The sequence below is a fragment of the Lutra lutra genome, chromosome 4 (assembly GCF_902655055.1).
Source record: "Lutra lutra chromosome 4, mLutLut1.2, whole genome shotgun sequence".
In the NCBI taxonomy this organism is placed as follows: domain Eukaryota; kingdom Metazoa; phylum Chordata; class Mammalia; order Carnivora; family Mustelidae; genus Lutra; species Lutra lutra.
In genome coordinates this window covers 179,527,403-179,551,974 of record NC_062281.1, presented here as the reverse complement: position 1 = coordinate 179,551,974, position 24,572 = coordinate 179,527,403, and the positions used below count along the sequence as shown (strand labels likewise).

At 39.0% G+C, this 24,572-nt stretch overlaps 1 protein-coding gene across 1 annotated transcript in view; it reads left to right on the top strand.

The window, feature by feature from the left end:
* Positions 1–18,589, top strand: part of CLIC4 (chloride intracellular channel 4) — a 71,776-nt gene extending 53,187 nt beyond the window's left edge. The window contains exons 4-6 of the mRNA XM_047724774.1: positions 346–452; positions 13,442–13,623; positions 14,353–18,589. Coding sequence (XP_047580730.1) covers positions 346–452; positions 13,442–13,623; positions 14,353–14,517 — 454 coding nt within the window. The 3' untranslated portion in view covers positions 14,518–18,589. The remainder of the gene's footprint in view (positions 1–345; positions 453–13,441; positions 13,624–14,352) is intronic.
* Positions 18,590–24,572: the final 5,983 nt, after the last annotated feature.

Genomic DNA, 24,572 nt, shown 5'->3' with positions numbered 1-24,572 from the left:
GAAAGTTCTTTTGGACAGTGCTGCTCCAGACTTCTCTTTCTAAGATGCCCATTGGCTTGGCACATGCCTCTGAGCAAGTAAGACTGTTTCCCCAACATCCTAATTTACAAAATGGAGGTGGAGTGCGGATGCCTTTTGGTTGCCAAGAAAATTAATATGCGAACAAAAACAATGCAGAGCTTTCTTTCCTAAAGAAAAAACACATCTTAAAAATACCATAGAAAACATGATGGCATTTCTTAAAGTAATAACTGTTAAAAGGTGTGAAGAAACTGCTAGCACAGTGGTTTATTGATGGAGAGAACTTACAAGGATCTATCATCCATTCTCACTTTTCCCCTTCAGGTACTTGAAACTTTCACCAAAACACCCTGAATCAAATACTGCTGGAATGGACATCTTTGCCAAATTTTCTGCATATATCAAGAATTCAAGGCCAGAGGCTAATGAAGGTAAAACACACACACACACACACACACACACACACAACACCCCACAAATGATTGGATTACCACTGCAGATAAACCAGAAAAGCCCCAAATAAATCCAAAAATCCTGTTAGGACAGTGATTTTAAATTAATATTTTGGAGTCCAGACCTTCCCATTAAGTATTAAAAACTGGCTTTCGAAGTTGACTCGAGATTTGATGATAAACAGGGTAAGACCTTAAATTGCTGTTTTCCTGTTTTTGGCTAGTGGGACAGTGCCTGGGATGGTAGATGTACCATACAGTGTTTATTGAATGAATTGTTTTCGTGAAGGGGGAGCTATACAGAGAATTAACGGGGCATCAGAAACAATGAGTGGTGTGGGTGTGGTGCTTTGGAATGGATCGATACAACTTCCTTTAGATTATTACTAAATCTTTTGTTTCTTGTTGGGTTCTGGTCACTTGAAATCAGCCTGGGTGGGTTATGTGATAATTCACCTTCAAGAGCAATTTGGGGAGTTACTCTAAGAGAGCATGTCTCCTCCCCCGTCTTCCTAATTTCTCTGCATCCTAAAAAGGGATTTTACTTTCAAGTCCTGTTTTCATGTGAGAATTGTTTAGGGTAGTACAGCTACAAAGTCCTTCTTTTCTTTATTAAAGGACAACACTATCTTATTATTTCATTTACCAAACTTACGTGTGGTGAAGGGAAGCCTCTTTGAAAGAGGCCCATTTAATGAGCCTTGTCTTAACCACACCATTCAGTCGTTTTTCTTCTCTTTGAGATGTTGAGCATTGTTCTGAGTAAAACTCTCCAGAGAGAGCATTAGTGTTTAATTAAAAGTAATTACAGCAACAAAAACTCCAGCTCCTAAAGACACTTTAATCCGTCATGGTTTTGGACAGTTTGGTGGCTTGGGTGTGGTTCTTTTGGGTGGAAACTTATGGCTGCAAATAAACAAGAAAACCAAAGAGAAGAAATTATCAGTGCTGGTTAAGCAAGAATAAACATCTTTTAAAAAATGGAAGCACTCTCTGATTTCCTTATGTGATTTCTGTGGGCAGAGATCCAAGCCATTCAGGCCAGTATTTTTTTATTATTAAATTTTAAAATTGTGACATTTTATAATCTAGTATTGAATTTCAAGGGTTTCTGGGATGATATTCACTGCATGTGATGTTTTTCTGCAGCAGAGGGAAAGAGGGAAAGGCCGTAGAGTCCGGGCCTGGCTTACAGCTCTTCAATGTGTTCCAGTAACTGCCTTGGTTTGGGGACAACTTTCCCAAGTAACTGGCTCTTTTTCTGCCTGCTGTTTCAGTGTAAGCATTTTATACTCTAAACAAACAGTTACGATGGAGCCCCTCCTGTCCACAGACAGTATCTTTTCTGTCATACCCTTCCTGCCTGCAGAGGATTTCTTTTCATGAAATCATCCCCCTCACCTTTTTTAAAGATTTTACTTATTACACACACACACGCACACACACACACACACACACACACACACAGCACAAGCAGGCAGAGAGGCAGACAGAGGGAGAGAGAGAAGTAGGCTCCCCCGCCGGGCAAGGAGCCCGATGCCGGACTTGATCCCAGGACCCTGGGACCATAACCTGAGCCGAAGGCAGCTGCTTAACAGACTGAGCCATCCAGGCCTCCCCAAAATCATCCTTTTATATCCAGATGCTCTTGCCCATAGTTCCTGAACCATCTGAGTTCAATTCATAATGTTTTCATTTCTCTGTGTAGTTTTTGGAAGCTGGAGGGTGGCTGAATTTCTTTTGACACTTGGTGGAGAGGAGAGGGAAAAAAAATATGTTTGCTTAAAAACAAAACAAAACACAAAACCCACAAAGAACAAAACCAAACAATTGCTTTGGGGATGGGATGGAGGGGAGAGAACATGGGAGAAAGTGACTCATTTAAGTATAACTTTGTATTCTATTTTTTTCCTATCAGTTTGTTGCTGTCTTTTTTTTTTTTTTTAACATATATTTTTAATCCCCGGGGTACAGGTCTGTGAATCGCCAGGTTTACTCACGTAGTTTGTTGCTGTCTTAAGTAGCCACCTATGCTTACTGTCCTTCGAATGTTGTAACCAATAAGAACAAACAACATAACGGATCACTGAAAGGCTTTATATTAAATTACTTCTTGGTAAATAAGAATTCCAGTTGCCAAGCAACTTTCCCCATAGGACCTGTCACTGCCAGGAGACTTTAGAAAACAATATTCCAAATGACTTTGGAGCTTACTGAGTATATGTAGATCTGTTGAAGGTGTCTTGTCTGTTTAGTGCAATAAAATGCCTTAAATCAGCCTTGGAAATTAGTGTTCCAGCTCCTCCTTCTCCCAAACTATAAACCACTTACAAAGAGATGGAGTAGTCATTTTACGTGGTAACTCAGTAGACAAAGTTTTGATCAGTTTTACCAACCTACTAAATATTTTACAAAATTCAATATGTTTGGGCAATTTTAAGACCTTTTAAGATGTAATTCTAAGTAAGGGATTCGATGCCTAGATGCTGTGGTATTGGGTCAGTGAAAGAGAAGTGTCAGTACTTAGATTGGGTACAAAATACACAAATAGGGCTTAAAGAATAAAACAAAGGGAAATACAGGAGAGAGAGAGAAAGGGAGGGAGAAAGAAAAAAAAGAATGAATGAATGAATTCTTTTGGTAACATGTCCAAGCTGATCGGAAGTAAGTTTGTGTAATCTTTTGGAGCATTAAAAGAAATTAATAGGTAATTCCTTTTATGAGAATGGGTTAGATATGACCTGTTCCAGATCTGGGTTTTTAAATTTTTTTTTCACTTCTTTGTTTTCATTAATTTATATAAATTATTAAACTCCCAAATATAACTAGTAGATAATTTATTAGTGTGTTGGTATTTATAATACTCTTAAGAGCCCAGTGAATTTAGTAGTGATGAAATCTGCCATTACGTTCTACAGCATGTTTCATAATGTCCAAATTCTCATTTTTAAGTGGAGACAAGGAATCTATAGGTTCTAATTCATTCCTTTTTATTCAGAATTCCTCCCTGCCTGTCTCCCTGCCTTTTTTTCTCTCTCTGTGGAAGTGTTTGGAATCAGAGGATGGTTGTTCATCATTGTAGCTATGGAACCAAATTGTATTATTATTATTATTTAATCATCTTTACTTTTTTTAAAAAGATTTTATGTATTTGAGAGAAAAGGTGAGAGTGAGAGAGAGAGTGTGCACGAGCAGGCCGAGGGACAGAGGGAGAAGTAGTCTCCTCACTGAGCAAGGAGCCTGTTGCGGGACTTGATCCCAGGACTCTGGCATCATGAACTGAGCCGAGGACAGAGGCTTAACCCACTGAGCCACCCAGGCGCCCCATCATTTTTAAATACTCCTGACCTCTCCCTATTTTCTATTGGCCTTTACAAATTGTTTGCATAAGACTGCCCTTTACTGAAATTAGCAGTAGCTTTAAAATACAGTTTTATCCTTGTAAGGGCTCATAATTTTGGTATTCTTCATTATGAATTGTAGTCTTCCTACAGCAAATATGGTCATGTTAAATCTAATGCTTTCTGTTTTGCATTTACTCAAATTATATACATAATTGACTAATGTATGCTTGTTGAAAAAGTTAAAAGCGTTTAGAAATAAATTCAATAAAACTTCAGTGCCCCTTCTTAACCTCATTTGAGCTCTTCCCCAACAGTTAATATTCATCCTTTTTTTCTATGTAATTTTGCAAACATTGTGTATGAGTGTGTATTTATATGTATATTTACATTCTGCAGTTGTTCTTTTCACATATTATGTGGTAGAAGTTCTTCCATATCAAAATGTAGATCTACCTCACTTTTTATAAATACTGCTTAATATTCCATAATACGGATTTTTATTTAACTGTTTCCCTGTTGATAGTTATCTAGATTGTCTTAAGTTTTTTTATTGTGACAAACAGTGCGAGTGAATGTCCTTTGCTAGGTCAGAAGATTTTGTTCCTCAAATGTCTACACCAGTTTATATTCCCACTAATGTGAAAGTATTCATTTCCCCTCACTTCTGACCCTGGCATGGGTGTGCGTGTGCGTGTGTTGTGTGTGTTTTAAAATTTTGCTATAGTCTCATAGGCAAAAAAGGGTGTTTTGATTTTCAGAATTAATCTAAAACTAATCAGATAGCCTCTATCACAGTTAAGTACTAATTTTTTTGGAGAGCTTTTCAAATACCTTCCTTAGAGATAACCAGCATTACCACAGCAAGGGTATTAGAGAATGGTTGCCCTAAGACAAGGAGCTCCTTTTTCATAGCTTGCTACTGCCTCCTAGTGGTCAGTCTTGACATTTTCTTTATCTTAACAATTCCTTTGTAGTTTGTCTTCAAAACTTCATATTGAATGATGCTCTTTAGTACCTCTTGGCCCCTCTGTTTTTCTTAGTTTCGTTGGCCTTCCTCAGGTTGTTACATAAGAATCGAATCAAACTAATTCACCATTCTTTGTTTGCATTCATATACCCTTTATTATGAGGTTCTTATTGAAAAATTATTTCTAGGAGGTACAGCAATTCAGCTTCATTGCAGGTGCTTACCTAGGTCCCAAATTGTAGAAAGAATAGTAATTTTAATGTTTACCAGTGTCTTAGTTTTAGTCTGTGCATCGCATCTAGGATTATAAGCATCATATGTTTCAAACCTTATAAATTCAGAGTATTTTAGTTTTTCTGTTGAATATGTTTGAAAACTAATCCAGGAGAAGGATGAATTTAGAGCAGGTTGAAGGTCACAAACTTGCCCAGACTTTGTTTCAGTGTTTGAATTCAGACAGCATTATCTTCCATAGAGGCCACGACTCCGTTCTTTGTAATCTGGTTGAAAATAAATCCTTATATCTAATGTGCATTTATTCTGTACTCACTGATTTTGATAGGAAGCATATTGAGTCTTTAAGTTGGTTCTTTTACAGTCCCGAGATTCTGCTGTCCCTTCCTTCTTACCACCCGCCACCCCCTTTTAAGTACAACCATGAAATTTCCATCCTGCCCTGGACTCCTTAAGTAACCTAGCTATTTCTCACATTTCATTCTCTTGGCACTTTATAAATTTAACATTTTATGACTGTGTGCATGATCAGTGACTTGCATGTAATCAATGAAAGGTTATATTTACTGCTTTTGTATTTTTGATCTTTTGTTTTAAATGATGTGATTCGTTGTGCCTTCCACAGCTACAACTCAGCTTCTCTAGTTTATTGGGCTCCAGTGTCCTCCTGCTTAACTCTTTTCTCTAAGAAATCAACTAGCTTCATCCTGGCTATGGCTAGAGTACATTTTATTCATAAAATAAGTAGATTCTTGATCTTGTCATCTGTCACTTGACATATATACATACATACATTCCAGTGTGTTTGATATGTTACCTAAGTAAAAAATTTTACCAGTTCTTCTTTACATTTTAAAATGGCTCTTATGTTCTATGGCAATATGCCGTTCCTACCTCCTTTTCAGCTTCCCACAAAGATTGAACAGTCACATACAAATATCTCCACTCACCTGACTTTTTTAAAAAAGTATCTATTCTACATATTCACTTGATTTTCTTTTGAACCTTCTCTAGACATTTAAGAAACTCCAAACTTTTATATTTAATTATTGGCCTTCCTCTGTCTGTGATAGATATCAATCAGATGTTTAATTTGTGCTTGGGTAGAATGCTGTGAATATTAGGGGCTATACAGAATAGGCACAAGACACAGACTTTACCTTCAAAGAAAACAGAGTCCAGTTAAGGAGGCAAGAATAATGCATTGATTTAATAACAAGAATTAGAAGGAAGAGGTTCATGATTTAGTAGACTATTAGTTTAATATAAACCATCCCTGAGTTTAAAAATTTAACAACTCTAAAAATCTAACAGTGCTAATGTTAAAAGACTGAACATAACTAATATAACTAATACTTTTTTTTTTTTTTTAAGAGTGTGAGCAAGCGGGGGTTGAGGCGGGGGGGCAGAGGGAAAGAGAGAGTCTCTCTTGCTGGGCTCCAGCACAGAGCCCAGCAAGGGGCTCCATCTCTTGACCCTGAGATCATGTCCTGAGCTGAAATCAAGAGTGGATGCTTCACTGACTGAGCCACCCAGGTGCCCCACTAATACATATTTTTCAGACATATTAAAAATGACAAGATAGTTATCAGATACTGATTTTAATATAGAGATTCATATTCAAAGGTAAAAGAACAATGTGGAAAATTTGAACTAAGAACTGGACATTATAAAAAAACAAATGGAAGTCCTAGAATTTAAAAATATGGTATCTGAGATTATGAATCCAGTATGTGAACCGAACAGATGAGATAGTAATGAAGAATTAGTGAGCTGGAAGACAGGTCAGAAGGAAATAGCTAATGGAGGCACAGAGAGAAAAGGACAAACAAAACAAACCGGAGGAATGAGTGTAAGACTTGCGGAACACAATGAAGAGAGGAACACATGTATGTAAGTGGAGTCCCAGAAGGGGAGGGAAGATGGAGCCAAAGACATAGAGGTAATCACCAAGAATTTTCTAAAACTGATGAAAGGTAACAGGCCATGGAGTCAAACATTATGCCACCCCAGCAGGACAAATTTAAAGGGAACCACACCTGTGTGTACATAGGCATCTTCTGAGATCCAGACAGAATCTTAGTGGTGGCAGAGAGTTCGTCAAGGTAAAAGCAGCGAGAGTGAGCACTGATTCTCAGCAGCAGCAGTAGAACCTAGAAGACAATCTTAAGAGCTCTTCAGAGAGCTAAAAGTGAATTAAAATTCTGTAAGTAGTAAAATACTCTCCAAGCAAGCACATCCAAATAATTTTTTGTTTTTTCTTCAAGATACAACCTTTATATTTATTCCCTGGATTCGTACACTTGCTAAACCCGTCAGCTTTTTCTTACCGCCTTTTCCGTGAGCCTCTAAAATTCACCATTTCGTTTACAGTTCCAGTGGTCATAACACACCCACATTCTCTAAGATGTCAGTCAGGGTCATTTTACTTTAATGTTCAGAATAAGGCAAATTCTCCTTCATGTCTGTATCTTTCCAGTAGGATATTATCCACACTTCCTGTGTCCCATGGCTGCTCTGAGAAGTGATTCTGTTATATATTCACCAAGTGTTTCAGCTGAAAAAAATGCTGTAAGAATGTAAAAATTAAGACATTAATTTTTTATTTATGAACTTTAATAAGTGATGGTGAAATAGACTTTTTGAACAAACAAAAACTGAGTACTTATCTCCGTAGACTCCCCCTAGAAGAAATATTTAGTTTTTCAGCAAGAAGGAATATGATTTCAGATGTACAGCAAGAGACACAAGAAGGGAGGAAAGCAAATAGTAGTATAAAGACATTATAAAGTGTTAATGAATACGGTCTGTATAAAAAAACTGTAACGCCTTGGGGAATTTAAAATCTATGTCAAATGTATATACGTGACAATAGCAGCCTTCAGGACAGGAGGGAGGTAGTGACAGCAGAGGGTTCTGAGGCCTTTTCCTTATCCTGGAAGTGCTGAAAGTTATAAGTGAACTTTAAGTCAGAGGAACAAAGGCTAGTATACAAGAGTGTGCAACACACTAATAGAGGGAGAAATGAACAATAAATTTTAAAAACTTAATCCAAAAGAAGCAAGAGAACACAGAACAAGTAGAAATCAAAATGTATGATGACAGATTTAAACCAAAGTTTATAGTAATTATATTCAATGTAGATGACTTAAATACTCCAAATTGAAGATGTCACTTGGCAGCTGGCTCCAAACTATGTTGCTGGGACGTCTGGGGGGCTCAGTCGGTTAAGTAATTGCCTTTGGCTCAGGTCATGATCCCAGGGTCCTGGGATCAAGTTCTGCATCAGGCTTCTTGCTTGGCAGGGAGCCTTCTTCTCCCTCTGCCTGCTCTGCCTGCCTCTCCCCCTACTTGTGCTCTCTCTCTCTCTCTCTGACAAATAAATCTTTTAAAAAAATGTTGCTTATGTGCAAGAACAAATACACACATAGACGTGAAACACACACATGTATTCAGGAAAGGTAAAGTTAAAGTAGTGTGAATACCAACCAAAAGAAGTGGGCAAAGCTGCACCGATACCAGACAAGGAGACATTAAGAAACACCAACTAGACATAATGAAGCATGTTTCAAACTGATTTAAAGGGGTAATCTACCTGAAAGAGAGAATGATTCTGAATCTGTATTACTAAATACCTAGCCTGAAAATATATAAGCCAAATTCATAGAACTAAAAGAGAAATAAACTAATCCACAGTCTTGGTGGGAGATTTTAACTCACTCCCTTAGTAACTGTTAGAATCACCCGAAAACGAGCCGTCAGAGGATCTAGCAGGATTGAACAATGCAACGAACACGTGTAGTCTTGCTGATATGTACGTAGAACACCATCCCCAGTGACTGCAGAATTATACGTCTGGTTTTCAAATGTTCGTAGAACACTTCATCAACATTGACTGTAAAGCTGGGCCGTAAAGCAAATCCGAAAATTTTTCCAAAAAATGGAAATTGAAGTCATACAGAATATATTTTTTTCTGACCACAAAGAAAAGAAGCTAGAGATCCATGACTAAAATCACAGCTAGAAAATTTCTGCATCTTTGAAAACTTAGTAGTGCGTTTCTAGTAACCCATGGGCTGAAGAAAAATAAAATTATGAAAGACAACAGATGTCATTTTATGTGATATGGCTAACATTGTGCTTAAAGGGAAACTTTTATAACTGTAAGTGCTTATATTAGAAAAAAAGATTGGAAATCCGACCGTCTCCACCTCGAGGGTTTAGGTAGGAAAAGATCAGCTAGTTAAACCCAAGAAGGTAGAAGAAAGGAAATACTAATGAGCAGATTTCCTTGAAGTAGTAAACAAATATGACAGAGGGGTCAGCAAGGCTAAACGTTCTTTGAAAAGTCAGTAAATTGATAAATTGATATATCAATTTATCAAATTGATAAATCTTGACAAGAAAAATCCAGAAAAATGAGAAAGGCAGCAGTAACCAATATTAGGAACAAAAGGGGATTGCTACAGGACTTACATTGAAGTGATTTTTAGAGGATATTGTGAAAATTTTTATGCTTATAAATTTGAAAACACTATTGGTTAAATTTACAGAAAGTATAGTGTAACAGAATTACTATAGGAGGGCATAAAATGTGAATAGTCTTATAGTTATAATTTAAAACCATTTCTTAAAGAAATTCTGGACCCGGATAGTTTCACCGATGCACTTCTTCTAAGCATTTGGGGAAGACGTAACATTGGCGTTGCACAGTCTTACAGGGAACAGGAGAGAGGAAGATACTTTCCAGCTTGCTTTTTGAGGGCAACCTTGACACTCAGACCACACAAGAACATCAAAAGAAAGATGATTTCAGGCTAGTCTCTCCCAAACATAGATGCTATAGTCTAAAATAAAACATACCTAATCCAGCAATATGAGAAAAGATAAAACACACAACCAGGTGGGGTTTAACTAAGGAACAGAAGATTGTTTAAACATGAAAATATCTCTATAAATTCATAGAATAAAGGAGAAAAATATGATCATTTCAATAGAAGCAGAAAAAGTACTTGATAAAGTTTGATACTTAGGGTACAATGATACTTAGGGTACAATGATTTTTTTTTTTTCCCTTAACAAACTAGATATAGCAGGGAACTGCCTTAATTTGGCAGAGAGAATCTACAAAAACTTCAGCAAATATCATATGTAATGGGAACTAGTAAAAAGTTTCCTTTGAGACTGGGAACTAGGAAGTAGTGCTCACTGTCCCCACTTCTGTTCAGCACTGTAGTGGAGGTCTTGGCCAGTACGATAGGCAAGAGAAAGAAATAAAAGGTAAGAGCATTGTAAAGGAAGGAACAAATTTGTCATTATTCTTAAGCAATATAATTCTGTATGTAGCAAATCCAAAGGAATCTACTGAAAAACTGTAGGAATAAAAAAAATGAATTAGCAAGGTTACTGTGTATGAGGCCATTAGAAGAATCAGTTGTGTTTTTGCATGCTAGCAACAAACCATAGAAAACCTGCAAAAATGTTTACACCATCAAAATGTCAGATTTTTTAAAAAAGATTTTATTTATTTATTTGACAGAGATCGCAAGTAGGCAGAGAGGCAGGCAGAGAGAGGGAAGCAGGCTCCCTGCTGAGCAGAGAGACAGATGTGGGGCTCAATCCCAGGACCCTGGGATCATGACCTGAGCCACAGGCAGAGGCTTAACACACTGAGCCCCCCAGGTGTCCCAAAATGTCAGATATTTTTAAAAGAAGTCAGATATTTAGGAATCAATCCAATAAAAGATGAGCAAAGCCTATACATAGAAAACATACAACACTGAAAGAGACGAATTTAAATAAGCAGTATTGATAGGTTGGCAGCCTCAGTATTATAACGATGCCCGTTCTCAAGTTGGGCTCTGTTGAATATGTAGAAAGCCCGGCCGGTTTTCTGTGCATGCGTACATGCACGCGTGTGTGTAAGTTGACATGCTAATTCTAAAATTTATTAGGGAAATGGAAGGAACCAAGAATAGCAAAGATGATCTTGAAAAGAGACTTAATATTATCTGATATCAAGACTTATAAAGGAATAGTAGTTAAAACAGTGTTGTACTAATACTAGAATAGACGAATAGAACAGTGAAACCGAATATGGAGTTGAGAAAATACCCCTGTCTCACACCCTACACAAAAACTAGTTCGAGGAGGGTTGTAGATATAAATATGAATGGTAAATAATATACCTTCTAGATGATAATGGAGGGTATCTTCATAATTTGGGGATAGGTAAGATTTCCTCTTAATCTAGACGAAGCACTCATTGTGGAAGAAACAATTGATTAATTGGACATTAGGTTTAGTAACTTTGGTTTGTAAAAAGTCACCATTTAGGGAGTGAAAAGGGTGAAGGTATACGTAACATGTAGAACCACAAGGGGTTTGCAACTGTAATTTATAGAGAACTCCTACAAATAAGATAAACTATGTAATGAAGAATGAGCAAATGGCACTTTACAAAAAGAGGATATCCAAATAGTAAATAGGAGAAGGTGTTACACCTGATTTGTCATCCCCCCATGTGACTAAAGCTGACCCTACCGAGTAGTGTTGAAGGTGTGAAGTCACTGGGACATCTCTGCACCGCTCTCTGTCGTGTGGGGACTTGGAAAGTCGATCGCAGTTTCTCCTCAACCTAAGCACAGGTATACCCAGTAACCCACAGCTCCACTTTTGAGTGGAATAGGAACAGACGTGCACCAAAAGATTTGTCCAAGAACGTTTGCTACCCAATTAGTCTTGAGCCTCAAACCGGAAGCAACACAGACCCCAGTAAGGGGATGGACGAGCACTTACATAATCGCACAGTGGAATGTTGTGTGACAGTGACTGTGGCTTACCTGCCTGGCACAGCTCCACAGATGATGATCCTTAGGGCACTACCCTGGGCCCTCCGCCCGTCCTTCACTTCCCTGGCTTTGGCGTTCATTTATGTTCTCAAGATTTCCAGTCGTACTACTCCAGCCCAGACTGTTCCAGACACTGTGGCCCAGCTGTCTGTCTGGCGCTTCTACGCCAATGTCCCACGGACACCTCAAAGGCAGCTCGTACTGAACTCCTGTCCGCACCCCCTGAACCTGCTTCTCTAGGCAGGGAAATGTGGCAGCAAATGATACCAGCGTTTGCCCTGGGAATCGTTTGTTGGCCGTTTCTCTGTACTGTGCCCACTCCCCAGAATGTAAACGCAAACTGCTTTGTCCAAGAGCGGGTTTAACGGTGCTTGGAATAACAGTTGGCATGTAGTAGGGGCTCACGTGTGTATTTTGTTAAAAACATCTATCCTTTTTCCATACTCAGTTTTGTTTCCAAGCTCTGTTGGTTTTTGTCTTCTAAGTATGTCTAAAATCCACTTACTCCTCTGGACTGCCATCTGTTGTCTGCGCTGCTAGGGGGGGCCAAGGCACGAGCAGGTGGGAGCGATTTGGAAGAAGAGGTTTTGAGTTAGGACACACTTAACGCTGCTGGTGAAACCTCTAATACGAAGCATAGAAAACTTTTGTCTTTTTCTCTAATGGAACTAAATTTATTCAAACTTACGACTGTATTGGTTGTCACCTCATGACCTTTGGCTTTCTTCCGTGGCCGAGCACTGCAGTCAGCGGTGTGAGCTTGGCATTCCGGGAGTGGGGGGTGAAGCGGGCCTGGGAAGGTAAAGGATGAGAAGCGATAATAGAAGACTTGTCTGTTGTTATTCCCTATTCCTCTCTAAGGACATCCCCACTCCCTCCGCTAAAGGTCACTACCCTTGACTTTCCAGATACACCGGGGTGGCTCTGTCCCACTCGTCTCTGAATTATAACAATCATAGCTTCTTAATCTATTTGGTTGAAGAGCCCCCTGATTCCCTATTGTAAATTGAACTCTCTACTCAGATGCCTGCGTGTTATTATAAAATAGTGCTGTTCTTGGCTTCCTATGTATTACAAGACAGTGCAAAAACTTCAGGCTTTTTGCTTGGATGGTCTGTACTGGATCTTAGCATGTTTCTTGGTTGCAAATCCAAATATTCCTGGGGAAATAGGCATCCAAATTCAGGGCAAGGATCTCTGTCTTGGCAAAATTTTCTTTCCTAGACTTGAATTAATAGCTTGGCCTATTCTCACTCATTTTTCTAGTTTAAACAGCAAGTGTGTCAGGTCATAGTGTGTTTGTAAGTGGGGCATTTAGTTGCTGAGTTGTTATAGATTCCAGCTTTTGAAACATGCCCTTTTCTGCATTTACCTGAACAAATGTACTTGCTTGTCTCATTCCTTGTCCCTCGTAAATAAGATCCAGGAGAGCAGGAACCTTGCCTGTCCTGTTCTGCGGCACTTCAGGTCAGCGTAAACATTGGATAAAATCGTTACTGACCGGAAGAGTATTGCTGCTGCTTTGGGGCTTGGGTGGTTTTCTGTCTCACAGTATCCCCATCTTTCTTTCAGCATTGGAGAGGGGTCTCTTGAAAACCCTGCAGAAACTGGATGAATATCTGAATTCTCCCCTCCCTGATGAAATTGATGAGAATAGTATGGAAGACATTAAGTTTTCTACGCGTAAATTTCTGGATGGCAATGAAATGACATTAGCTGATTGCAACCTGCTTCCCAAGCTGCACATTGTCAAGGTAGGCCTGTTGGATGTGGTGTCACGTTGCCATTAGACCACATATTCTCTGTGTACTAAGATAGCCCTTTGTTTGTCTATGACCTTTTTTTTTTTTTTTTTGGATCTGGTATATGGCTAGGAACCCCGAACAATATAACTTAATGCTATTTAGGCAACAGTTGGAATATCCTAGGGTTAGTAGAATGGAAAATTAGGTCTTAAAATTGAGGCATATGAAGAATTTGTGTGTGTGTGTGACTGCTTAAAAATTCAAAAATGTACCAGGTAAGTTTGAATTGGAGTTTGCTACATTGACTTATGTTGTCAAATTCTGTTCTTTGATCACCTGGTTATATCCATACAAGGCAAAGAAATATTTACTGAGCATTTATTGCGTAAGACACTGTGCTAAATAGAATAGTAGTTAACACTAGTTGTGTGACAAAGATCAAGACCAAGGAAAACAGAATCGTGTGCACGCCTTCAAGTATTTACCTGGGGATTCCCCTGGCTGTCCCTCTAGGTCACCAGGGCAGGGCGTTTGCAATTCTTGTTACATTACTGAAGTTCTGATGTACCTTGCGGTCCTTGTCATTGTTTAAAACTTTAGTTAGAATGAAGGGGACTTCTTCCCAAATAGAAACAGTTCTCAGAGATTCACAGAATTCGTTTGCCCTAAAATCAGAGCTAAGTCTGGTTTACAAGTCCTGGAAAATAAATGTTAACTTTTGATGTCTTTGTATTTCAGGTGGTGGCCAAAAAATACCGCAACTTTGATATTCCAAAAGGGATGACCGGCATCTGGAGATACTTAACTAATGCGTACAGTAGGGACGAGTTCACCAACACTTGTCCCAGTGATAAGGAGGTCGAAATAGCCTATAGTGATGTAGCCAAAAGACTTACCAAGTAAATGTCACTGATGAGAGAGATGTCTTCGCATCTTCCCCTAAGAATATGCTTTTCCTAACAGACTGCTCCTGTTCCTATAAAGTAGAAATTTTATTTTGCATGAACATGCAGTTATTCAAGATAAGGATAAAGGATAGACAAGGTATAGTAGCTATCTTTAAATATACACTCCTAAGCAGTATTATGTTAAAACTCTGTATCCTGTGTCCCTCCCCTGCCCCATACCCTCTTCCTCTAATTCAGAGACACGCCGCCACACTCCCCACTTGGTAGCGGTAGATCGCTGTCTGTCCGGAGCCCTACCGTTTCATCTGTCCACGGTGGACAGAGGGCCGAACTTCGGACGTGCAGTGTTTAACTGTTAAAATAGTACCCACGACCTCCTCAGTCAGCCCCAAACTGGTGCACAGTGCATGGTACAAGGAATATTTATGTATTCTGGGAAATGTATAATATGTAGTAAGAGTATATGAAAGGATCGCTATTGTATCAGAACACTCTGTTTCAGTTCAGTCTGTCCTGGGTCTGTCACCAACGGTGGAGAGAGCCTTCCACAGAAAGTCACTACAGAGTTTGTTATTTTTACTTTGTACATGGATTTTTACTTTTGCGCAAAAGCATTTATCCTTCATGCCAGTTATATCTGAGGCTCTGTAGAAGCTAAAAGTTCAGAAGAGAGGGGTGATGCCCTCAAGATCTTCCTCAAGCATTTTATCTATATGAGAAAAACCAGTGGGCCCCTGCTACTCTGTCTGCATGTGTTGTTTTTTGTGTGTATTCTGCCCAGTGCCATTTGTTTGGAACTTTATTGCTTTCCTCCTTTATTTTAAAAAGCTCCTTTTTAGGTAAGCATAGACCTTGCTGTCCAGAGATCTGTTGAGTAACACTACATAAACTGACGCTTAGTTGATTTAGCTACAGCAGTACAACAACTTGTAATGTCAAAATTAACAAGGTATTAACCTAAGGAATGTAGCGTGGGTCTGTCAAAATATTAGGCAGAATTTTGTTTCTGAAGCATATTTAATTAATATGGATAATCTAAAGGATGCATTATCCAACATATATCAAAAGCAAGGTAAAACACACATTACCAGCTTTCCCATTCCACCCCCCCTCCCCAGTGACTGTTAAACTATGGGTAGAGGGTGGTTCACTCCTTTTGAACTATATTATAGTTCTAATGGTGAGTACGTATTTACTGCAGTTTTGCCTAATTTCAATCATTGAACTTCCTTTGATTAAATTTTTCTAAAGCTACATTGAGGAATAGCACTCTGCATGGTTTGTTGTTTTTTTTTTTTTAAATTGAAGTCCTAAACCAGGAATGATTGGTTCTCTAACAAGGGAAGATGAACTTGGTAAAAATAAAACAAAAGTTTGCTACGTATTTATTCATTTTTAAAAAATGGACTTTCTAAGTACTACTGCTCCAAAGACCGTGGTTGTAACTAAAATACATTTTTGGTAATTTTTTTATATGTAACTTGTTTAAGACGTGCTATTTCTCATAGGCTGTTTTTGGAAATTTATATTATTGCTTTAAAATGGCAATGTCCCCCCCCCCCCCCCCTGGTGTGTTAACATTTAGTAATCACTGGCGTTACGGAAGCAGCCTGATTTTTATAAGCATATACTGCATTTTTTAACCTATTAGTAATTAGCTTGGTATAGAAAGATAAACTCCAGATTGTATCCATTTGGCTCAGGGAGGTTTCTTTGCCTTGCCCTTCTTACAACTCCTCATTGCTGATCAAAAGTCTGGGCACCCACCTTTTTGTAATTAAATATTGGATAGTGACTTATCTGGTTTCAAGAAAAGCACTCAGGTTATCACCGAGAAATTCTAGAGCAGTAGTTTCAGTGGGTGAAAATGTCCTGTGTGCACCAGGACACAGGCAGCCATCACCACTTCCCACCTCCTTTTAAACCAGTAGTGACTTGGCGTTCAGGTGATACTGAACCTCTCCTTATGTCTCTCAAAGTATGAAAAAGATTCAGGAGAAGGGTCTGTCCTTTCCAGTGAGCAGGGGACTGCGTGGTGCAGAATAGAGGGGCTAATGAGGACGGAGGTACATTGCTCAAAATAGAGGGACGAAAACCACATTCTGAAATTCAGTCATGAACTGTTTTCACTTTGGATACTTATTCTCTTCATTGTCTCTTTAAAACTTATCCCATGATTGTGTTTGGCTCTCTCTCTAGATGTCCAAGAAAGGCGAGTCTGTCTGTTACGATTTTGATGTAGAAAGACAGATCTTATTATTACGTTATCAGGGAAGATAGATGAAATTGAGATTGGCATATGGACAAAAGCTAGGAAAAAGGATGACCCAGAACATGATTTTTTCCCCTCATTTTATACTTGTGGAAAGATCATAGCTTAAAATCTTGGGAGATTTTAGGGCATAAAAGTTTTCATGGCAGTTCATGTAGTGTGTATGAATTGATATAATGCAGACCATCTGATGCTGTTTTTACAACAACTAAATCATTTATTTCCTCATTTAAGCCCCTTCTGTACCACTTCAGCAAAATTAGAGTCAATGGAAACTCTCACTTATTTTCCAAGGAATTCTGAGAAATTTTTCTGTTGAACAGTTGGAAAGCTCTTTACTATTTCAGTTGATATAACTTCCTTTTTTAAAAAAATGTAGATGCAGATTTTCTATATCCCTCTAATATCTTTTATTAGGATCATTGACTTTTGTGATGAAAATCATATATATAAGATTCAATTTCTTGATAACTCAGCTTACACAATTTATTTTTAAACTCTTGAGCAATCTGTATACAATGAAGAGATTTCTGACATTTATTCTTACACTAAGTTGATCAACTCTAGAATTTAGGCATTTTAACGTCTGTTGAGTTTTGAATCTCTCCAGAGTTACGTAGCTAGCTTTTGTTTCTGTACATTTAAAATATCCACTTAGGAAATATCTACAAGGTAAAAAATGAGAAGAAATAGCAATGTATTTTTTCATGAACATTTTGATAAACATTTCATCATTTATTGATTAACCATTTTCTTACACTGGTTATAATCAGTATTTGATTCAGAGAGGGAAGCATTCATCATTGATATACTATATAGGCTTTTTAAAAAAAATTCCATCCTTTACAAATGATCAAGATTGGGGCTGTCAAAATTATATTTTTATCATGGAAAAAATTTTTCAATTCCCTCAGTCCTAATGTTGAACAGAATTGGGAGTATTTTCTTTAGAATTACTTGAAAAGGCAAATGAAAGCTTATTATAGAATGCTTGTATTTTCTTTTCTCTCTCTAGAACCAGTATATTGCTGGCAGCTATTGTATTAAAGAAATAAAGTATATTTTCACTATCATAAAATGTTCTTTTTTCCCCCACCTCATGAAAATAAATAACAACCTGGGGTAAAAGTGTTTTACTTGAGACTGCTTTTTTCCATGAGGGGGTGACTCAACACATTTAATAGATTAAAGGGGAAAAAAATCATATGGTCATCTCAGTAGGTGCATAAAATAATTTGATAAAAACTTATGATTCTCATTCTTAGCAAAGTAGGGCCAGAGATTAAAATTTTTTTTACCTGAAAAGCCATCTGCCAAGAACCTACAGTTAATTTCATATGTAAATATGAAATAAAGCCCTCCCATTAAAGCCAGGAATAAGACAGGATTGCCTTCTATCACAGCTATTATTTGGCTACTTTTTACAGCTACTTTATTAGAAGTGTGCTAGTCAATGCAGTAAAATCTGTAGAAAGAATAGGGAATGGAAAAAAAAAATGACCAAATGGATGCTTTTTGCAGATGATGCATATACATAAAAGAAATACAAAATAACCTATCAGAAATAATAAGGAAATTTAGCCAGATTACTAGATAAAATATTGAAAAAATATAATTACTACATATTAATACTAACTATATTAAAATTAATAAACTAGTAACTGGATGACTTTTTTTTCTGGACAAAACCTGGGTGACTGAGGAAAATGGGAAATTGTCAATGTATACTTTTTTGAGATTTGAGAAATTTGTAACATATGTTACCTATTCTAAAAAATAAAATGCTTTAAAAGAAGCTAACCTTCTAATCTATTAATCTTAGATCAAATCTAATAAACCATGCAATTCCTTTATGAAGAAAAGTGCAAACTATTATCAAAGGACCTAATAGAAATTTGCTCCATGGATAGGTATATCATGTTCATGGTAGGGAGCTTAAGAAGAGTTTTAATTCTGTCTCAAGTAATTTATAAATTCAGTAGGTTTTCCAACAAAATCTCAAGTGTGCGTGTGTGCGAGAATAAGACAAATGAGTTTAAAAAATTCATACGGAAGAATTATTCCCCTCTATAATCCATATATATATTTGGAGAAGGGAGGAAAACCTAGGAAGCTCGCCTGATGAGATATAAAGACTTAAAAGTTTACAGTAACTGATGGGTAGGATGTAGTGGGTCACAGCAACACAACATTCAGGCTGCAACTAACAAAAACAAAATATTTTTGAACATCAGAAAATTGGAAGCAATAAGGACTAAATAAATTGGAATTTCAGAGAAGGAAGCCTTTCTGAGGTGAAGGAAGCCTTTGATGGTTTGGCCATTTTCTTCCCTGGGGGGGGCATTTACTGATTCTGGCCTGAAACTGAGGATTGGGTTTGGCCCATGCAGAGGGCCTCTGCTGGGGAAAAGAAAATAACAAGGCTCTTGGTTATAGGGCACACTGGAAACCCAGGAACCCAAATACATGATTGGTCTAAGGCCATACCACCCTGAACGTGCCCGATCTCGTCCAAATACATGATTGTTTTTTTCACAGATAATTTGTTGAATTCCAGAACTGTATGTGGCATGCTAGAAGCTAAGTCCAAGGCTACCAAGAGGCAGAATGAAATCTCCCATAATCTCACCATATTTAGGAGACAAGATTTCATGAGCAGGAGGGACTTCCCCAAAACACACAGAAAGCAGCATAATGGTTGCCTGGTGCTGTGGGCAGGAGGAGGAATTGCCAACAAGCATAAGGGATCACTTTGGGATGATCGATCAGTTCTAAATATGGATTATAGGTAAGGGTCTGGTGTCCAGAATATATAAAGAATTCTTATAATTGAATAATAAATGAGCAAGGATTTGAATAGATAGCTCTTCAAAGAATATACACAGATGGCCAAGAGACACATAAAAGAAGCTTAACATTAGTCATTAGGGAAATATAAGTTAAAACCACACACACAAAAAACCCCTCCAGTATGGCTATAATCAAGAGACATTATTAAATGTGGGCAATGATGTGGGGAAATCAGGACTCTCATACAGTGCTGGTGGGAATCTAAAATGGTGCAGCCACTTTGGAAAACAGTCTGGCAGTTCTTCAAATAGTTAAACACAGAGCAGCCACACAGCCCAGCAATTCCACTCTTAGTTTATAACCAGGAGAAATAAAACTTTGTTCACATATGTCTTGTAGTGGATGCTTATTTTACTTTTTAGTAGCCAAAAAACAGAAATAACCCAGATGTCAACAGATGAATGGGTTAAAAAATTTATACACACACACACACACACACTATATATGTTCTATATATAATTTTTTCATTATATTCATTAATGGGATACTATTCAGCCATAAAAAAGTACAGACACAAGGCACAATAAAGTGAACCTTGAAAACCTGCTCAGTGAAAAAAGCCAATCAAAAAAGGCCACATAAGATTCCATTTATGTGAGGGACGCCTGGGTGGCTCGGTTGGACGACTGTCTTCGGCTCAGGTCATGATCCCGGGGTTCCGGGATCGAGTCCCACATCGGGCTCCCAGCTCCATGGGGGGTCTGCTTCTCCCTCTGACCTTCTCCTCGCTCATGCTCTCTCTCACTGTCTCTCTCTCAAATATAAATAAAATCTTTAAAAAAAAAAAAAAAGATTCCATTTATGTGAAATGTCCAGAATAGGGAAATCTTACAGAGACTGACAAATTAGTGGGTTGCCAGGAGTTGGGGGAGGAAAGAATGGGGAGTGACTGCTGGTGAGTATGGGGTTCCTTCTTGGGGTGATGAAAATGTGCCGGAACAAAGTAACAGGGATGGTTATTCAACTTTGTGAATACTAAAATACAAAAAGGCACTGAATTGTGTACTTTAAAATGGTGAATTTTATGGTATATAAGTTATATCTCAATTTTCAAAAATTGCATGGAGGCAGCTCTACCATGCTAAAGTTTTGGATCATCAGTCTATTGACAGGTTAATTGGCAAAGTTAGTGATGTGGATTTCCTTTGTGTTTGAATTAAAGCTCAATTTAAACAGCATCCAAAATATTTTATTTAGAAAAAAAGATTTTATTTGAGAGAGAGAGCATGGATGAGGAGGGGGAGAGATGGAGAAGCAGACTCCCCACTGAGCATGGAGCCCCATGTGGGGCTTGATCTTAGGACCCTGAGATCATGACCTGGGCCAAAATCAGATATTTGAGCCACCCAGGCACCACTTTCCAAAATAAATTCTTAAAAGGAAAAAGGAAAAAAAATTTTTTATAAGCCTCTTAACTGTGTTCACCAAAAATGGGTGAATTCTATAGTTTGTAAATTATGCCTCAATAAAGCTTTTTAAAAAGCTGAAAAGCACAAATCTGATGAAATTAATTCATTTTATGGTTTAACAGCAAGATGGACACAGCAGAAGACAGGATTAGTGCTTGAAGGTAGGTCAACAGAAAAAGTCCAAACTGAAACAAAGACAGTAAAAAGAATGCACAAACAAAAGAAATCTACAAGAAAAGAGCATAGGGGACAAGGAACACAATCCAAAGATACATGTAACTAAAGTCTCAGACAGAAACATAACGGGGCGGAAGCAGTAATTGGTGAAATAATAGGTAAGAATTTTCTAAAAGTGTTGACATCAAACCACAGATTCATAAGCCTCAGCAAACTCCATATGGAATAAAAACAAAGGGACCACACCTAAGAACGTCCTAGTCAAAGCGCTGAAAACCAAAGAGCGAATCCTAAAGACAGCCAGAGAAGAATGACCCATAACCTTTGAAGGAGTACAATAAAACTAACGGTTAACTTTTCAGCAGAGAGGTTGGAAGCCCGAAGACGGGAATCTTTATACTGCTAAAAAGAAAAGGGAAACACCCTACCAACAGAGAATTCCATACTTACTGAAAATATTCTCACAAGCTAAGCCAAAAAGGGCATTTTCGGACAGACAAAAGCAGAGAGAACTCGGCACTAGCAAACTAGCGCTACTGAAGATACTGAAGGAAGTACTTCAGCTCAATGGAAAATGAGCCCCAGATTGAGGTACAGAACCAGAAGGGAGAATAAAAAGCAATGGCAAAGGTAAAACCTGTAGGCAAATGTAATAGCATATTGATTATTTAAACAGCAACAGTAATGTCTTGAAGACATGTACTGTTGTATATTTCACTTCTGTGGAAGTAAACATTTATGTACTTGCGTTCTGTGGAAATACATTTTGTGGAACATAACTAGCTTATAGAAGAAAAATATAATGGAGGAAAGTATATAATGTGGAATATATAACAGTGGTTATGTATTATAAATACGTAACATTGGTGGAAGTGTAGTAGGAAAGTTAAGTGGAGTTAAGTACTTGTAGGATCTTTACACTATTTGGCAAGTGGTAAAAGTACTGATTTAAGAAAACTATAATAAAGATTATAATATCTAGGGTATCTATTAAGATAATTAAAAGAACAAATAACTTAAAAATCCAAGATTTGAGGGGAAAGGAGTTTAAAAAAGAATCCAATGAACCCCAAAGAAAGAACAAGAGGACGAAAGGAACAAAAGCTAGGACAAATTGAAAAAAAAAAAAAAAGCAAAAGGTTAGCTATAAACTGTACACCATTAGTACTTCTATTAAATATAAGGGGACTAAACAATCTGATGAAAAGTCAAAGTGTTGAACGATTAAAAAAAATAAACTCAAACCCCAGTATATGACATGCACAAGAAACCAACTATAATGACACAGAAAGGCTGAAATTAAAGGATGGAACAGTCAATCTATTGACACAGTAAATCAAAGAAAAGCAGATGTAACCATTTATCATACAAATCAGGCTTTGAGGCAAGAAGTATTACTAGACCTAAAGAGAAGGACATTTTATATATAGGACATTTATAGCATCCTTTTGTAATGAAGTTTACTCACTAGGAAGATACAACAGTCCAAAATTTATATGCATCTGATAACACAGTCTTGAATACATACAGCAAAAATTAAGCCAGAAGGAGACATAGATACACCGTCATCATTAGGAATTTTTAACAGAGCTCTCTCAGTAACTGGCAGGACAACAGAAAAGAAAAAGAAAAAGCACCCCCCCCCCAAACACACACTAAGGAATTTAAAAAACTCACTTAACCAACTTGACTTGATTGACATTGGAACACTTATATGCAACAACTGCAGAATGCACATTCTCTTCAAGTACACATGGAACTTTTAGCAAAGTAGACCATATGCTGGCCTGTAAAGCAAGTCTCAACAAATTTCAAAGAAATGAAACAAAATATGTTCTCCGACCACAGTAGAAGTAAATTAGAAACGGACTGAAAGACAGCAAGAGAATCTCCAGAATGAGGAATCAATTATACAGCAAGTGCAAAATAAGACTAAGACCTTTTAACGTATGTGCCAGGAACTATGCTAAGCCTTTCCGTATATTAACTCACTTAGTCTCCCTAACAATCCTATGAGATGGAGACTATGATTCCCATTTTATGGATGCAGAAATTGATGCACAGGGAGGTTAAGGAAGTTGCTCAAGGTCACACAGCTATTAAGTGATAAAGAGCCAAAGTTAGAGCCCAAGGCAGGGAGCAGTATGCAGATTGTCCTCTGCCATCTGCCCGAGTGTCTACTTTTACTAGGGTGGACTTGGCGGCCTGACCCCTGACGGCCAAGGTCATTGGGTGGCCAGGTCAGCGGAGTTCCACCGGGAGCAAATCTATTCTTGTCTGCTCTCTGGGGCAGGTTTCCCTGGCGAGGAGCGGAAGGAAGAGGGCCCAGGCCGGGACAGGCCCTGCCTGCCCGAGGAAGGCTTACCACCTTGCGCTGCAGGAAGCATTAGCCTTGCCTTTGCGGGCTTTCCTTTCGCCCGTCGGGTGCAGTTCTAAAATGGCCAGCAGGGGGCGCAGGCTCCCCTGCTGGGGCTCCCGCGGCGGCAAACGGCCGCGACAGCTGCAGACCGTCGTCAGTTTGGGGAGCCCACAGCTCGGCTCGGCCGCGTCGCGGGCTTCCTTCCTCTTTATCAGATCTGTCAGGGCTGCCGCGCGCTGCGAAGGCACCTCCGGCCTCCTCCCCTCCTTCCGGTGCCGAACGGCCGCTCCCCCCCACCGCGCACCTCCGCGCGGGGGAGGGGGACCCGCTGCCGGGAGGCCAGGAGGCCCGCGGGCTTCGGCTCCCCGCACAGCCCGGCCCCTCCGCGCGCCCTCGAGGGGACGGCCGCGGGTGGGAGGGCCTGGGGCGGCAGGGAGGGCGAGCGACGCGGCCGCCGGGCATCCCCGGGCGCTGGGACCCGGCTCCCGGAGCCCCGCAGGGGACGGGGCGGCCGCGGGCGCAGGGCGGCGGCGCGGGGCAGGCTTCCCGGAGGAGGGGTCCGCGCGGCCACCGTTCCAGGCCCGGCCGAGTGTCATCGGGCTAGGGGACCCCCGCGGGGCGGGGCGGGACGGGGTGGGGGCGGTCCTTCGGGGGACGACGGCCGGAGACGCATTCCGCATTCTGGTTTGTGCACAATGAGAACGGGCGTACCTCGATTTTTGGAAGTGATCCTTCTTCCTCTGACTTCCGCAGTCGGGGAAGAGTAAATAATTTTCAGTAAACACCGTGCGTCAGTTACGGTGTGAAGCTTATACATAACGTACATATGAACATATTAAATATCTTGATTTCTATGTAAATAAAATGTTTCAGGTCTTTTAATCTGGTCAACAATCTATTGAGGTAGGGATGATTATTACCCCCCCCCCCCTTTTTAAGGTAAGGACGTTTAAGCGCAGAAAGTTTCGATACTTTGCCCAAGG